The sequence below is a fragment of the Nematolebias whitei genome, chromosome 8, assembly GCF_014905685.2.
Source record: "Nematolebias whitei isolate Nwh7 chromosome 8, NemWhi1, whole genome shotgun sequence".
Taxonomy (NCBI): Eukaryota; Metazoa; Chordata; class Actinopteri; order Cyprinodontiformes; family Rivulidae; genus Nematolebias; species Nematolebias whitei.
This window is the reverse complement of record NC_056505.1, coordinates 25,137,223-25,155,402: the sequence shown is the minus strand read 5'-3', so window position 1 is coordinate 25,155,402 and position 18,180 is coordinate 25,137,223. Positions and strand designations below refer to the sequence as shown.

General features: G+C 40.3%; 1 protein-coding gene across 1 annotated transcript in view; it reads left to right on the top strand.

Moving 5' to 3' along the window:
* Window positions 1-18,180, top strand: part of adgrv1 (adhesion G protein-coupled receptor V1) — a 127,286-nt gene that overhangs the window by 105,762 nt on the left and 3,344 nt on the right. The window contains exons 93-94 of the mRNA XM_037680666.1: window positions 9,932-10,117; window positions 13,189-13,366. Coding sequence (XP_037536594.1) covers window positions 9,932-10,117; window positions 13,189-13,366 — 364 coding nt within the window. The remainder of the gene's footprint in view (window positions 1-9,931; window positions 10,118-13,188; window positions 13,367-18,180) is intronic.

The window sequence follows — 18,180 nt, the reverse complement described above, 5'->3', positions numbered from 1 at the left end:
TTGTGTTCTGCCATTGGCTGGTCCAGAGATGTCATTAGAGCATCTAACAAATCAGTGGCTGATGTTGCATTGATCCACCTATTTTATCCATTCATAGAAAGTTTATCAGAATTCAACATGTTCCACATGTTTTACAGCTCAAACAAAATAAAATGTTTGTTCAGACCACTTCTGCTGACCTCTGTGTTGTATCGGAGCCAGAAACTCAGACAATGACCTCTAAACGTGCAGTTTTTAAAGACACATATAGGTTTATCAGAGTCAGAGTCAGAGTTTCTTTATTGTCATTCGCACCTCATGTGGTACATGTGGTGGAGCGAAATTATGTACGCAGGGTCCCTTATTTAGAAGCTTTTACAATTAATCAATGTGCAACACATTTGACAGACATTTAGCAGGTTAAGTTTGCATTTTAGCCTTTGCACCTTGCTCATCATTTTACCTTCTCTTGTGTTATGAGCAGACATCAGTGAAAAGATCCTAAAAAGGTGGTACCTTATTGAGGAATCTTGACATTTGCTCTTTTTTGTTGAGGTCGAGCCTTAGAAAACGTGCAAACTGCTCTCCTTTTTTAAATTCAAAAAGCTTTTGTTGAAGCATCCTTCAGTATTGATACTGTCTTGCAGAAGTTTTTTTTTTTTTCCAGGACTGAATATTGTTCTGTTTGCCCAAGAGTCCTTTTGGTTCCCACATTCTTTGGCACAATGGACCCTTTTCTTCTGCAGTGTATAAATGTTTGCAGTTGCTTCTCTCGTGGTCTGTGAGACAGCATCCGTCTGTAAGGTGCACCATAACATGTCTGTGGTAACCCCTGGTGATATGTGGCATCCGCATGCTAAAGACAACAGCGTTACACCAAAATAAACTCCTCCTGTTGGCGCAGTGACTAATGACGGGAGGTGATGTCAGCACCAACAGTCAGTGTCGCACTTAGCATTTGCCTGTCAGCTCCAACTCTTTAACATCATGAGGTCAGTTTGATCCGACCAGACATTCAAAGGGTCTGGTCATTTGTTGGTGTGACCATGTTTTATATACAATCTGCCTGTCAACAGTTCAGTAATTAACTTACACTGTTAGAGTTCACTGATTTCAACAGTTTTTTTTACCTGACTGAGATTAACATGTTTTGTTTTTACTCTAACTACATATCTTGTTCTTTGCAGCCCCTAAAGCCATCCGAATTACTACCATGTCTGCTTTTACACTAGTACCACTTGATCACACCACAAATCAGGGCCAAAGGGGACGTAATGCAACATTAAAAGAGTCATTCCAGCCTCGTTGAGTCTCTTCTATTACATTTTCTTCGCCCTGTGCTTCAGACAGAGCATATTCTAACAAAAGTTCTCCTACAACTTCTCAGTTTCAATGTAAAAAACAAAGAATAGAAAGTCTTGCTGGAACAGAAGCATTGCAATTGATTTTCAATTGAAGAGCCAACACTGCAATTTTAAAGCTCTTATTAAAACATTAGGCCCTGGAGTCTGCAGCAGGGTTAGGAATAGAAACAGGTAAAATAGCCCCGAAGCTAAGGTCATTGATTAGAGGTAAACCAAAGTAAGGACATCTGTTGAAATGCTGCTGCAGTGTAAAAAACAAGGATGCAATTAATCTTGTGTGCAAGCAGAATTCAGGGGGCAAACCTGATTCATGCAACTGTTTGGGAATAAAATTCAGTTTATTATTGTAGCATTCCTTATAGAGCTAAAGCAAACTAAACCCTAACAGATAATGCTGTTTTGTTTTTTTGTTTTGTTGTAAAACTATATATATTTGGCAGCAATTAAATTAATAATAAAGACACAAAGAAGAGTTTCTTCATTTTTCTTTGGTTTATTTGATTTTATTCTGTATTAAAATATTCCTTTACAAGAAAGCCTTTACCAGTGGGTGTACCTGTCAAAATAATTTACATGTGTTGCTGTGGCACAGTGGCTCAGTTGGTAGAGCTGTTGCCTCTCAGCGGGAATGTCACTGAATCAAGTCCCGACCAGGAACCTTTCTGGGCGGAGTTTGCATGTTTTCTCGGTGCATGCATGAGTTTTCTCCGATTTCCTCATACAGGCCAAAACCATGCATGTTAGGCTGATTGGTAACTCTAAATTGTCCCTATGTGTGAGTGAGAGAGTGACTGGTTGTTTGTCTCAGTGGCCCTGTGAAGGACTGGAGACCTGTTCATGGTGTACTCCCGTCTCTTACACAATGACAGGTGGACATGGTCACCAGTGACCCCCATGACCCAAAAAGGAAGATGGATGGATGGATGGATGGTGTTATTAGGCCTAATTTATGTAATTTACTAGTTTGAATTTATGCATTCAGCATGAAAAGTTTCAAATAACAAACAGCCTATTTCTAACTGCATTATAAAACTACTAATCATGATCTTCAACCATCATGAAGGACCCCGCTCACCCAGCACACACTTTTTGCCCTGCTCCCCTCAGGCAGAAGGTTGAGGAGCATTAAGTGTAGAACCACTAGACTGAGGAACAGCTTCTTCCCTGAAGCTGTAAGACTCATTAATCCCTAATCAGGATTATCACTGAAAAAAAATCACTATAATGCCACTTTTATTGGTGATATGTGTTGCTGATTATCCATGTTGCTGATCTCATGCTGCTGATTAATTCATGCTGCTGTGTTCATTCATACTCATCTACTCACCCAAACTCATGTTTGTGCTGTTGTTCAACGTATTTTTTTTGCACTATTAGTGTTTAGCATATTTCTTAGTTTATATCTTAGATTCTTAGTACTGTTTCTTTATACAGTTTATATTTTTGCCATTGCTGGATGTAGCTGGAACCCTGTGTACACAAGTTCATTCCACCTCATGTACCACATGTGATGCAAATGACAATAAAGAACCTTGACCTTGAACTGGAATAATAATAATTATTATTATTATTATTATTATTATTATTGTTTTTATTCCATGTTAAACATACAATCTACTTTACTTCTGCCTTGACTTCTATCATTTTTCCATTGTTTTTCATTGACTTGCTGAAGCTGGAAGTCATTAAACTGTAGGTCTCAGCAGTTTTTTGTTTGTTTTTGTTTTCTTCATGCAGTGAATTTTCCATTATAAGAATTTTCCTTGGTGTAGTTGTGTGGCACACCTCCCTGCTGCTAATTATTGGGCATTGCTAAACAGCTGCAGATGCTCCAACTGTTCATGCCTGTTTTTATTTTGCAGGGCGTGAAAACAACCGTTAGTTTCCATCCTCACAGTCACATTTAAAAACTAAGAAAATCTGACCTGCACGTTTAGATTTTTACTTCCACATTGCCTGCGCCGCTCCTTTTTCAGCCGCACGTCTGGCTTTCATCAGGCTGAGCTAGAAGGCAATAATCAGATCACCACAGCACCGCCCCTCATTATCTCCTCTGTTTGCTCACAAATCTAATGTCATTGTATTGGGAGGGCCGAAAATATCTACAGGCAAGAAACAGCACCAATCATAATTAAGATTTAATATTGACCCCCACTTCCTCAGTTACCTTGATGTGTTCCAATAATAGCACACAGGATATGAGGTGTGTTAATATGGAAAATAGAAACTCAACACCGGAACGTTCTCATGCAGTCAGCTGTGTCAAAAACAAAAATAATAGTTTTTTTTTTTAAATTAGACAAATTTATTGGCCCACATCACAAACCATTTGTCCATATTAAGAACCTAATTTTCATTAATCAATTATCAAGTTATAAACAACACCATAAACCTGAAGGGTGATTGTTTTTTCTTTTACTATATCAAAGTTAAAGTCAAAGTTTTTTTTTATTTGTCATTCCACCACATGTGGTACATGTGTTGGAACAAAATTGTGTACACGGGGTCCCAGTTACATCTAACAGAAGTACTAACTGTAAAGAAAAACAGTAATTAGATCGAAGATATGAACTAAGAAATACGCTAAACTAAGAATACACTAAGCACTAATAGTACAAAAACAATACACCGAATAGCAGCACGAACTTGAGTCTGTGTGAGCAGATGAGTACGAATGAACACAGCAGCAGGAAATAAATCAGCAGCGTGAGATCAGCAGCATGGATAATCAGCAGCACATTTCAACAATCAAGTGGCATTGCAGTGATTTTTTTTTTTTCACAGTGATTGTTCCGATTAGGGATTCATGAGTCTAACAGCCTCAGGGTGGAAGCTGTTCCTCAGTCTAGTGGTTCTACACTTAATGCTCCTCAACCTCATTCCTGAGGGGAGTGGGGCAAAAAGTGTGTGTGTTGGGTGAGTGGGGTCCTTCATGATGCAGGTGGCCCTCTTCCTGCATCTGGAGGTGTAGATGTCTGTGATGGTGGGGAGGCTGACTCCAACAGACTTCTGTGCAGCCTTCACCACTCTCTGCAAAGCTTTTCTTTCTGCAGTTGTGCAGCCTCCATGCCACACGTTAATGCTGGAGCACAGGATGCTCGCCACTGCACACCTGTAGAAGGAGGTGAGGACTGAGCTTCCCAGACCAGCTCGCCTCAGCCGCCTGAGGAAGTAGAGTCTCTGATGAGCTTTCTTGATCAGGCTGCTGGTGTTGTTTCCCCAGCTGAGGTCATCATTTAGGTGTACACCCAAGTACTTGTAGCTGTAGACCACTTCCACCTCAGATCCTCCTATGTTCAGTGGGGGTAGGTGTGTTTGTTCCATCTGAGGTCCACAACCATCTCCTTCATCTTCTTCACATTGGTGTGAAGGTTGTTCTTCCTGCACCAGCTCTCCAGGTGTTCCACCTCCTGCATGTAGCTGGACTCATCATTGTTTGTGATGCATCCAACTATCATCTGCAAACTTTACAATATGACAGCCTGGATGGGTAGGTGCACAGTCATACGTTAGCAGAGTAAACAGGAGGGGGCTCAGCACACATCCCTGAGGAGAGCCAGGGCTGAGGTTTATGGTGGAGGAAGAGAAGTTGTGGATCTTCACAGACTGTGGTCTTTTTGTTAAGAAGTCTAGGACCCAGTTGCAAATGGAGGGACTTGTTCCTAGTGTGAGTAGCTTGTCCATCAGGGTCTGGGGAATCATGGTGGTGAAAGCAGACGTGAAGTCCACAAAGAGCGTACGAACATAGGAGTCCTTCTGCTACAGGTGGTTGAGAGCAGCGTACACCACAAAGAAGATGGTGTCTTCTGTTGATGGATTCTCGCTGTATGTGTACTGGTGTGGATCCTCACTGATGTTGTGGGTCATGACCAGTCTTTCAAAGCATTTAGCGACTATCGGGGTGAGGGCTACTGGCCAATATTTATATAAGATAATATTTTTTATTGTTTCTTCCATATAAAGCAGTAACTGGTAGTCACAGGGTCATTTCTGCTCACAAGTTTAAATATTAAATATTAAACAAATGTAAATAAATTAAACACAGTCTGATATCTGATATCTGAGCATCAATGTGTGGCATGGAGGCTGCACAGCTGCAGAAAGAAAAGCTTTGCAGAGAGTGGTGAAGGCTGCACAGAAATCTGTCGGAATCAGTCTCCCCACCATCACAGACATCTACACCTCCAGATGCAGGAAGAGGGCCACCTGCATCATGAAGGACCCCACTCACCCAGCACACACACTTTTTGCCCCACTCCCCTCAGGAAGGAGGTTAAGGAGCATTAAGTGTAGAACCACTAGACTGAGGAACAGCTTCTACCCTGAGGCTGTTAGACTCATGAATCTCTAACTAGAATAATCACTGTGAAAAACCATATCATGTTGCTGCTGATCTGTTTCATGTTGCTGCTGATCGGTTTCAATGTTGATGTGTTCATGCGTGCACATCTGCTCACAGACTCATGTTCATGTTTGTGCTGATGTTCAATGTTTTTATGTTATGAGTGCTTAGTGTATATTTAGTTGATGTTTTTCTTAGTTCATATCTTAGATGTTATTACTGTTTTTCTTATACATTTTATTGTTGGATGTAACTGGGACCTTGTGTACATAATTTCGCTCCACCACATGTACCACATGAGGTGCAAATGACAATAAAGAAACTCTGACTCTGACTCTGACTCTGATATAGAAATGATTAATGACAACAGGGTGCTCGTTTACAGCACATATGCAGACCAGACTTAGTTTTTAAAATGTTTAGTCATATTTATTTAAAATATCTGTCACATTAATAAAACGGTTTAGATAATGTTTAGATGTATATTCAACTAAACGCACACACACACCGTGTCCATACCTACTGTATGTAAAGTAAGGTTTAAACTCCTGAAGCGGTAAGCCTGTAATAAAATAATGTGTTTTCAGGAAATAACCCTCGTTCTCCGTTTGATATTTGGGGTCGGGGGCAGGGAGGCGGGGTAGGCTGCCTGGTTGGGGTCTGGGCTTTGGGTGGGTGTTGGGCCTTGGGAGGCGATTGGTGGTGGGGCCGGTGCTCCGGTTCCCCCTGGGTTGTTTGGATCTGTTGATCAGGGTTCCTGGTTGCAGTAGCCAGCCCTTTGGCTGGGGTGGCTGCCGGGTGCTTGCGGGGGGTCGGCTGTGGTTGTGTATTTGTGGTCGTTGGTGGTGCATGGCAGTGGTCGGGGGCGTGACTTCGCTTTGACAGGGTGCTGGCTGGTCGGCCTGATGTGACATTCACGGTGGGGAGTGCTGTGTGTTGGGGGGGGGGGTGCATGGGTGGCGTGCCGGGGCCTCTCCGGGCCTGTGGTGTGGGGCTGTAGGGATGCCTGTTCATTGGTGCGCTGGGCCGGCCTTCCTCAGCTGCTGCTCCCTGCTGCTCTGGCCCCCGGCCTGGGGCCGGCTTGCGGTTGCTGTCGGGTGGATGGGGCGCATGGACGACCCAACAGAGGCTCTGTCGGGCTGTCTCTGTGTGCCTTTTTATGTCTCGGGTTGGGTTTTAGGTGGTCCCCTCTCTTGGATCAATTTTGGTCTCCCATTTAATGTGGGGTCAACTTCCCCTTGTCGTGCTCCCCTCCAGTGGTGGGCCCCCTGCCGCCGGTGCATTGGCGGCTCTCAGCAGCTCTCAGCAGCTGGGGCTGGGTGGTGGGGTGTGTGCGGGCCCGCCCTGGTGGCTGCCTGCCAGGGCCTGGGTGCCCTGGCTCTGTCTGGCCTCTGTTGTGGGTTGGTATGACCTCGGGACTCAGGGCTCGGTATCCATGGTCAGATCTACTCTGGAGGGGAGGGTTGCCAGCGGGGCCTGTGGACTCGTCGCTGCAGCCTCCTGGGGTTTCTGCATTGTGGTTGCTGGGGATCACCCAGGGCTTCCCTTTGCTTCTCTCTCTAAGGGGTAAGGGTGTCCGTGTTGAGGGACTCCCGGAGTTCCGGGCTTGGGGACCGCTGTTTGTCTGTGATTCTGGTCTTCCCTGTGTTGCCATCGTGTCCTGTGGGGATGGGTCTGTGGGTCCCCACATCCACAATTGAACATTTTTATGGAGAAACCTTATGGGGGAGTGGTGGCTCAGAGGTTAGAGAAGGTGGGCCTGTGATCGGAAGATCGCTGGTTCACGCCCCGGTACCGACAACATCAAAAATGTGGGTGGGGTAGGTGAAGTACCCACACTTGCCCCCACCCTCATTCGCCCCACCCTGGGCCCATTAGCAAAGCCCTTAACCCCCATCTGCTCCCTAAACAGGTCTCTCTTGAAAATGAGTTCTCGTGTCTCAATGAGACTACCTGGATGAATAAAGGCTAAATGAAAAAAAAAAAGTGATAAGCATGCTCACACAGGTGTTTAGATTCAGGTGTTTATCAGATACACACTCAATTGGGTTGTGGAGACCACTAAATATATCTTGCATTACCATGTACTGCATAAAATACTTTCTAATGATGTTATAAGTATCATTATAAATAAATCATTAAAAAAATCTGCATGACTTTTTAGAACTGTCTATTGTTGTCATGTTGTCATCATTCTTTGTTGAAATCAGGTCTCTCTTGTAAATGAGTCCTCAAGGCTCAATGGGATTAACCTGTCTAAATAAAGGTTGAGTGAATTATATATGTTGTTTGTTGTTGTGGTTTCTCGGTTTTTGTCTTGTTTTTTTTTTTCTTTCCGCAGGTCTAGAGGCAGACTTCAATGATGTTGATTTGTGTTCTCTTTATCCCTCTCTCTCTCCTCTATTCCTATCTCCTTCTTTACATTTTAACCCTTCTCTCACTTTTCTGCTTTGTTATCTTCTTTGTTTTTCATCCCCATGTCCATTACATCTGAAACAAACCCAAAGCAAATTCTAATAAAATTTAATTTATATATCAAGTGGAGCATTAAGGCCAGCCATAATGCTCTGCTTGAGAAAGTAAATCTGTTGGGCGTCACTTTGACATTCAGACAATAATTCTAAGTGTTACAATGCCGGACAGGACAAGAAAAAAAAAAAAGGGAAGTAATGTTGTCTAACTTCAAACTTCTACTTTTTTTTAATTAAACCTAACTCACCATGTCATATTTATAATACATAATACTTTTTACCATTGTTTTCATGTTGTGTGCTGCAGTTATTCACAAAAAAAACTTAAATTATAGAAGTATAATCTTTAACACCCTATAACAGAAAGGCATAGGGCATTTATTTACAACAGCATAGATGGAGATAAATAAAACAAACATTTTTAAAATACATGGCTAATAGTCCTTCTCCCTAACTTTATTGTATGACTACTGATTTTGCGACTCCTGATATCCAATATATATTTATCTATTTAATTCACATTATTGACTACAAATGTTTCTGTACCTATATTTCTGTACTCCCTTATCACCTTCTCTGTCCTCAGCACTCTTCTCAGGGCTTTACTCTGCGTCTCCAGTGATCAGGGAACACTTATGTAACCAGCCTATAGCAGTAAAGCTTGTTTCTCCAGCTGCACAGCTTGCTAATGACCTGTGGTAATCGCCCACAGAACTCACCCTCAGATAAAGATAGAAACATGCACACACAGATGTTGGTACACATGTGGCTGCTTTTGTTTTATGAGTTCACATAAAGGTAACTTTCTCCTTTTGATTAAATATGCAAAAAAATACTAAGAAAAGCCACAACAGTGCAATAATACACAGCTACTCCTGACCTGTTGCTTCTCCCTGAAGTTGTCATTTTTCAACTCATCTACCAGGATAGTGTATATATTTAGTTACTACAGATGTGTGTAATGTCTGTTTTTGTGAGTCCCATCTTTGGAGAGCAGCAGACTTTGTAGCAAAGGTGTTGCATGTGTTTTGCATCTGCTTGCAGCCTCGCTTCCGTCTGCGGATGCTGCAGTTTTACTATGTACTCATAAACACGCAGCTTCTACTTATGGTCCCTGTTCCTGGTAATGTTGATTGTGACGATACACACCGTTTTAAATCTTTGTTCCTATCAGTGCATTTCAGGAAATGTGGGTAATGTGGACGACTTTGCAGGGAACACTTTGATCTTGTAATTTTTAATGGCATACATAACCTCACAGGTAGAATTGATTGACTGCCATCTTCGAAAACAAAATGCCCAGAGATATAATCTTTTTTTTTATTTTTATAATTAAATAACAATAAAGGTTGCTCAAAACCATTTAGAGGAGCTTAATGTTATTTGTCTTTGTTAGTTAGTCCAGTATTTGTGTGTAAATTACAAATGTGTGTTTTTCTCTCTTGTGCATTCCATCCCTGTCTGCGACCATCATCACCTGCTGATGAGTGTTGTGAAATGCTGGACAGCCTTGTGACATTTGGCAGTCCGGTGTTTTGGGGTAATTCACAGCCTGATGTTGTTGACTGAAAAGATTGGGTAATGATGAGGAAATGTGGGGCGACAGAAATACCAATGACATCATGGCCAGGTGATGACGTCATCCGTCAGTGATTTTGGTGAAAGATGCTGAAAACCAAGAAGTGCTGGTGAAGGAGAGTTCTGTGTTTACAAAGAGACTAAACCTCAAAAATTATGTTTCTTTCTTTCTTTCTTTCTTTCTTTCTTTCTTGCAGGGCTTGTATGTATTTGTTGTGTACTTTATCATGCACAACCAGGTGTGTTGGCCCACCAAAGCAAGCTACACAGTGGAGATGAATGGCCACGATGGTCCTGATGTGACCTACCCAGGAGGAGGGCCCACTTCGATAGGAGGCGATATCAGCAAATCAACACAGAATCTCATCAGTGCAATGGAAGAGGTACTCGCACAAAACTTACTATGAGCTTTAAAACAAATCTGTCACATTTTTTTCTACCTTCTTCAGGATGCAAAAAAAAACCCAAAACAACATGAAAATTGTGACCCAAACATAAATTTTCTCTTCAATGAAAAATAAAAATGCAGTTTTCATTTAGATGATTTGACTCGGCATAGACATTTATTGTTCAACCAGTGCGATGCATAAAAACTAATTTTATAAATAAAGAAAGAATCAGTTAACATAGTAAAGAAACATTTAAAACAAAAAGCAAAGAGCTACTTGTTTCAGATTTACTTTAAATAAATGTTACTTTAAACAAACATGGGTTCCAAAGAGCTCATTGTTTTTCTTCACTGTTTTTACTAAGACCAGCATGTTTTAATATTTTTTTTATATATATTTTATTTCTGAACATATTGTTAAAACAGACACAACCCTAATGAACATGACATAAATATTGCAGACATTACAGATAAACTTTAATTTAAATAGCTAGCAGTAGGTTGGACATACAATTTTTGTTTATTCTGTAGTGTCTGTCTTATAAACCCAAAACAACAAAAAAGGTGTTGTTCTTATACAGAAAAAAAAAAAATATATATATATATATATATATGTGTGTGTGTGTGTGTGGGGGGGGGGGGGGGTGAGTATAAAGGCAACACGTTTTATATCGGTGAGTTATTTTTTGATGGAGTGGCCGATATCTGATATTTAACTTTAACACCAAAATCGTCCGATACCAATACCGCACCGATAATATTGTGCATCCCTAATATTTTTTTTCCCAAATTAAATGTTTACTTTATTACTGAAATATAACATTTCATTAGAAATTAAAACTGTCCAAAGCTTAAATGATTAAATTCAGAAGAAAAAAAGGATACTGTTTTGTTGCTTTACTCTCTCTCATGGTTGTTTTTTCCATCTCTGCTCTCCTCTCATTTTTTCCCATGCCCTCATTGCCCAGTTTGTCCATTTCTGGCTTCTCGTCTCACATTTGTTCACATCAGTTGAGCACAATTCCCTTAAAACATTTGAAAGATTTCCCACTAACATCCATATCAACTCTTCATGCAGCTCTTGTATCAAACTGGCACATTGCAGGGGGGTTACGTGCACACAGATTGTGCATACACATTCACACAGTACTTAGTAACTCTCCAGCAACTTTTTTCCCTGGAGAATACCTTGTAAGGAGGGATGGATGGGAGGAAAGAATTGGGATGGTTTAACTCTTGGGAACTCTTCCCCCTCTTTCTCTTCTTCCATCTTCATCTCTCGTCATCCTCCTAATCCTGTTTTATTCATGAGAGCACACCCCTTTCAACTGCAGCAGGGTTTAAAACAATAATATAGGTAGAGATATCTAGAATAGACAGTATGTGTTTGTTTCAATTAGATTTGTAGGAAAACCAATAATGAGGAATCAAAACGAGTGAAAATTTAACCTGAGAGTGGACCGGCTTATCACGTCTTATCAAAGTGGATGAGACTCAGTGTGAGGTGCCTGGTGGTGCTTAATTCATCTCACCGGGACGGTATGTACCGGTCACAGCCCACCCAGTGAGGCTTAACACACTCGTACAAACACATTAATTCATGTACAGTAGTCCCTCGTTTATCGCGGAGGATCCGTACCCTGAAGTCCCACGATAAGTGAAAAACCACGAAATAGAAATACAAAGTAGTAGTCAAGTAGTAAGTAGTAGTTTATTTTAGTATTAATATATATATTTATTTAAAACCCTTCCCACACTCTTGTAATATTCTAATCAATGTTTATAAACTCACTCTAAACACTCTAAAAGAGCACAGCATGTCATGATTTCACCTCTCTGCCACTGGCTGCACGCTCGGCCACGCCCACTTCCCCGCTTTGCACGGACATCAGCTGATGAGCACTTCTCCCATTGCTGTGGGCTGCACACTGGTGTTAAATCCATTCATCCATCCATTATCTTTTACCCGCTTCTTCCATTTTGGGTCACGGGGGTCGCCAGTGCCCATGTCCAGCAATCACTGTGCGAGGGGCGGGGTACACCCTGGACGGGTCGCAAGTCCATCACAGGGACACATAGAGACAAACGAGACAAACAACCATTCACTCTCTCACTCATACCTTGGGACAATTTAGAGTTACCAATCAGCCTAACATGCATGTTTTTGGTTTGTGGGAGGAAACTGGAGTACCCGGAGAAAACCCACGCATGCACGGAGAGAACATGAAAACTCCACCCAGAAGGGTCCCCGGACCGGGATTTGAATCAGGGACCTGCTCGCTGAGAGGCAGCAGCTCTACCAGTTTCGCCACCGTGCTGCCCCTGGTGTTAAATCGTTTAAAATAATTTATTTTGAATTAAAAAATCCATGCCGATCGTGCAGCTAATCCATCAGTCAGCTGTTGTGTGTCATGTCCGATCTTACTTTGAAAAACCATGATAGAGCAAGTCCGTGAAAAGCGAAATGCGAAGTAGTGAGAGACTAATATACATGAACATATGAGGCATTCATACAGAACGCAGAGAAAAATAATGATTCATTTGAACTTCACTGCCTGCCATCTTTTCTTCACCTCTTTTCTTTTCCTCCTTTTGGCAGAATTGATGCATTAGTTTAAAACACCAAATAAAATTATGTAATTTCCCTAACTGTGCCAGAAGCATGCTTGTATGATGTGAGGAGAATTCAATATGAAACCCTAACCCACTGACCTCCCTCACTATGTGAACGCACTCTGACCCAGCATGCACTCTGCCTGACCCCGGCTCATCGCAGTCATAACTACAAGCTTGACAGACGGGGCGAATTCTTGGAATGACACCATCATTGGTGCACTATCTATTTGCACGCCACACAACATAGCATCACATTAAAGTTAAGGTTCACTTTTATTTTCTCTCAAAGCTGCGTTTTTTCCTTAAAAAAAAATTAAAATTATGTCTGATTAAGTATATTAATTGTTTCATCGATGATAGTCATGAAAAAAGATGAAACCTCTTTGAATAAGTTTTGTAGACATCTTAGTTAATGGTGCTTGTATGTTTGGTGCATTTGCTGACTTTCAGATTTCTGCACACTGGGAGCAAGCATCACTTCGGACCAGTATTCAGCCCACCAGTGTGTTCAAGCCCAGTCCTGTGATGGAGACGTACGCCACAGAGGGGAGCTTCATAAATACCAACATGGTCACAGCAGACGAGGAGTCGCAGGAGTTTGATGACCTCATATTTGCCTTAAAAACAGGTGAGGAGGTTTACAATTCCTTAAGCAGCTCAAGACTTTACTTGAGTTGCCCTTTTCCTTCTCTGCAGGACACAAGTAGTCTGCACTGTAGCAGCTGTTTTCCTTCAAAAAAGGAACAAGCAACCAGAAGCAGAAACCATGCAGTAGCTTAGTTTCTGCCCATCAGCTGACCTCATGATGATTCTGTTTGGCTTTGTCACTAAAACGGCTCTGAACTTTAAGAAGGTGGTAAAACCTCAGAAGGAACCAATCAGAGGGGGTTCTGATTGGGTTCTGGCTGAAGCAGGTGCGTTATTGAGATGTGGATGAGTGTCACTGGTTTTCAAGTTGGTGAGTCTCCATGTGATTGTCGGGGTGCAGCTTTTCTCAACGTAACATTATCAACACAGCTAGAGAGTTTACATTTTCTCTGACAATGCTACATGACTGCTGAGTTCTGTTGAAAAAGCTCAAACGAAAATGTTAAATCTTAAAGAAGTAGAAAATTACTTAATAGCTAAAAATAGAAAAGCACAATCTGAAAGCTTGAAAACAAAGCAAAGTGCTAGCTAAAATTAGCAAAATACTGCTTTAAAGCTAAAGGTAGCAAAAGTCTAGCTTAAAGCTAAAAGTAGCAAAAAGAGAGCTAAAAAATTTAGAGCCAAATGGTAGCAGCTAAAAGTATCAAAAAGCTACTTTAAAGTTAAATATAGGAAACTGCAAGCTAAAAGCAGCAAAATGGAAACTTAAAGGTAAAACTGAACTGAACACACTCATCTGCTCACACAGACTCATGTCCGTGCTGCTGTTCGGCGTACTGTTGTTATGCTACTCGTGCTTAATGTGTTATTAGTAAACGTTTTTCTTAGTTCATATTCTAGATCTTATTACTGTTTTTCTTTTACACTTTAATACTTTTGTTGTATGTAACTGGGACCCTGTGTACACAGTTTAGTTCCATCACATGTACCACAGGGTAGAATGACAAATAAAGAAACTTGAACCTTGAAAAGAATTAAAAGTCTAGCTAAAAGTAGCAAAATGGCAGCTAAAATTATTAAAAAGCTAACTAGAAACTAAAATAATTCAGAAAGCTAACTAACATAGCAGATTGTTAGCTAAATACCAATAGTAACAAAAGATAACCTAAATGAAAAAGTATCAAAAGTATATATTCTAAAAATAAGAAAGGGATAGCTAAAACCTAATAGTTGCAAAATGGTGGCTAAAAACTAAATGCAACATTTAAAGACATACTAAAGAAAGTATGCTGAACCATATTTTAAAGAGAACAATGTTTTGAAGAAATCAAAAAGATCTCAAAGTACTTCTGAAGGGAAAATATATGTTAATAGCGTTAAAACATTTGAAAATAATTATAAAAATGAGAAAAGTCAAAAGTCATTGTACTCAACCGAAAGAGCTGAACATTTTGATAAATGATTATGATTAAGTATTCAAAAGTATTTAAATTGGGAAAAAAAGTGCATAAAACAAACAAAAAACATTAGTGTGACTGCAGAGTCAGAATTCATACCAAAAGATGAGCGTGTCTTTACTCATTGTACTTGCCAGACAGTGACCATAATGTTACACCTGTGCATTATTCAGTGGTTTAGATTTAAGCAGAAATGTCTGACTGAACATTAACAAAGATTAAATAAACAGGAAGCCCATGTAAGGCCTTTGCTATTACTTGGATGTGCTTCCGTTCTTTCTGTTTACTTGAAAGAGGGGAACGATTAACGTAGTCAAATATTACAAAGTTTCATGCATTCAGCAAAACTTTTTTTTAAACATTACCACAATTTGGTCATTCAGAAACCAAACATATTTCCTAAAGTGGCCCTGTGATGGACTTGTGACCTGTCCAGGGTGTCCCCCGCCTCTCTCACAGTGACTGCTGGATTTGTGCACCAGTGACCCCCACGACCCAAAAAGGAAGAACTGCGTAAATTTAATGGCTGGATGGATGGGTGTGAAACCAACTTTTTAACCCTTATGTGCAACAATTTTTTAACCTAAAATAACTTTTTTTTAAATTTAAAGTTGCCACAAAAAAAGTTTGGGCAGTACAAAGTCATCCATGTGTTTTGTCCTGGAAACCAGTTTTATGGTAATCATCTGTGATTTATTTGGAAAAATGTGCAATAAAACATTTGGCTCATGAGGTGGTGTGGACAAGAGGACACAAATGCAGGTAGATGAAGGTAAAACTAACTTTACTTTTTGGAAAAAAATAAAATAAAACGCTGCAAACAGTAAAAAAAAAAAAAAAAAAATCTTGGACTGTCCTATAACTAAATGTGGCAAGACCCAAACCCCAAAACACTTTGAGGAATAGATCATTAGGCTCTGACTAGAAGCAACAGAAAACTTTATAGCTTTTGAATCCATTTATCCGTTAGCAACAGTTCTGCTGAGTCATGCCTCTACTGACCTTATATTTCTCTGCTGCCATGGAAACCATTCTTTTTCTGCATCACATTTAATGAAGTGAGGGCCCAGACAACCCACTGATTCACAAGCAGCAAACACACACACCTTCAGCCACTGTGCTGCGTTGGAGATTTTAAATGAAGTTAGTCGTTTTTACTCACCTTAAATAAAAATCATAAAAAATACTGAAAACTGAACAAATGTGACAGTCGGTCAGTCTGTCTCATTGAATCTTTGGCACCAATAAGAAGGTGCACAATTCCTTGTAATCATGGAAATAGTCAAACTAGAAGTCCCGTCTGACCAGTTTGGGTTTTAGAGACTTACAGGGGCTAATAAATAGATTAAGCTCAGAGTGTTGCATTCAGTAAAAAGACACACTCAGTGAAATTAGAAGCAGAGAGGTTTTGTGTGTGTTTGACTGTCAGTTGCAGCAGGGATATATCAGCAGCTGTATGAATGGAGAAGAATAACAAAGATTAATCCTAAATCTTTGTCTTCATCATAAAAAACACAACCAGTTTATGTCGTTAGGGGACAATCATTTCATTACTGTTTGTATTTCTACATTTAAAATTCACTTTTAGGTCAGATGGTCAAACCTACACTTTTCCCCCCATGACCTCTGACCCAGTCCATGTCCAAACACGCCAGTCCAAACGCACACCTTGGATTCATCTCAACGACGCAATCTGCAGCGAAGATTATTTGCTGATCAGGGTTACATAATCTGGCATTCTGTTGTCAACCATTAATACACAAACACATATACGCCCACGTGCTCCCAACACATGAACTGTGGTGGGGCTGATCATTAACTTGGCATCAGAAAGGGGCTGCTTATGCGAAAATAAAAATTGCTAAGTTAACAAAACAGCTCTCAGTTCAAAGCATTTTGACTTTTCACTCTAACACTCTAACATGGTGAACTTTTAAATATCAAGGATGAAAACATGAATCCATATATGCAAATAGTTGCAACAACTTGTAAACTATTGATTGTAAAATTTAAATTTTAGGAATTTGAGCTGGAAACATTCAAAACAATAAAATCGAAGTCCTAGCAGGGAATGCATATTGTCCTACACTTTTCATGCCAAAATTTTAGATCGTCTTGTGTTGAGAAGCAACGTTCTGCACATTCTCACACTGTGTTGCACAAGAATGTGCATTGTGAATGACTCGTAGCTAGTACTGGACTACATTTTAGCTTAATATCTGGAAAACTGATTTAGTTATAGCCATTTATAGGCTTAGGTGTATTACCTGTGGCAGCCATTTTGAATTGGCTTGACTCCAAAAGGTAATCAATTCTAGGGTTGCATTCAATGTTTGTTTCCTGAAAGTTTTGCTCAGTGCTTCATAAGAGATTTTGTTAACAGACAGACAGAGATGACTGAATACTTAATGACAATATTTTAAGCAAAGAGCTTGAGCAGTCTGTTAGAGCTCAGAATATGCAGTGAGTGTCAGTCTCAACGACTGCTACCACCATCTAAGGTCAATAGATGCAAAATTGTCTCACTGCTGGACTAATGATTGAATTATAGCCATTTTAGACTTTTTTTAAGCTCACTTGGCTGTGGCAGCCATCTCGAATCAGACTGGCTTTAAAGGTTAATATTAATCAGCTGCAGATGCACATCCAATAATTGCTTACAGCAAGTTAGTTACAGATAGACTCAAAACACTGGCAAAAACATTGTCCGCCTTCGCCTTTTGGTGGTGGGTGACAACAACATGCTTCTTTTTTTAACCTTTATCCTAGATGTGCTTTGAATAAAAAAATCCACGATTGCAGAAACTTTTGACTTTTTATCTGTAACTCATGTCGTGGTGTCTCTGAGCAAGACACCTAATCCCTAATGGTGCTTACATAGCTGCCCACTGCTCCACCTGGGCGTATCTCATGTGTGATGAGTTAAATGCAGAGAACTAAGTTCACCATTGTATAGAATGATGACAACACATATCACTTTATTTTATAATGTGCATCATAACTAATTGTGTTTACTTCTCACAGAGTATGTCAGTGTTTTGCCAACAGGCCCACTAAGTGACTGATTCTTTAATTTATTATGAGTCATTCAGTTTCAGAGCCTTCCTCCGGCGTATAAACAAGTGTTCAGACGCAATAAAGTACAGCATGCTATCTTATCTAATTAAGGGTTACACCACACAGGGTTAGGTTTGGTTTATTTGTCATATGCAGGTCAACACAAATGCTAAGAATGAGAAGAACTGTCTCGATTCACCAAAAAAACAACAACAAAAAATAACAAAGCATGCGACAAAAATAAAAAAACAAGGCGCCAGAAGTGAAAAGAATTACATCTGCAGTTGGTCCTATTAGCAGTGTGGTTCTGTTGGTGGTGAGGTTCTGTTAGCAACATGGT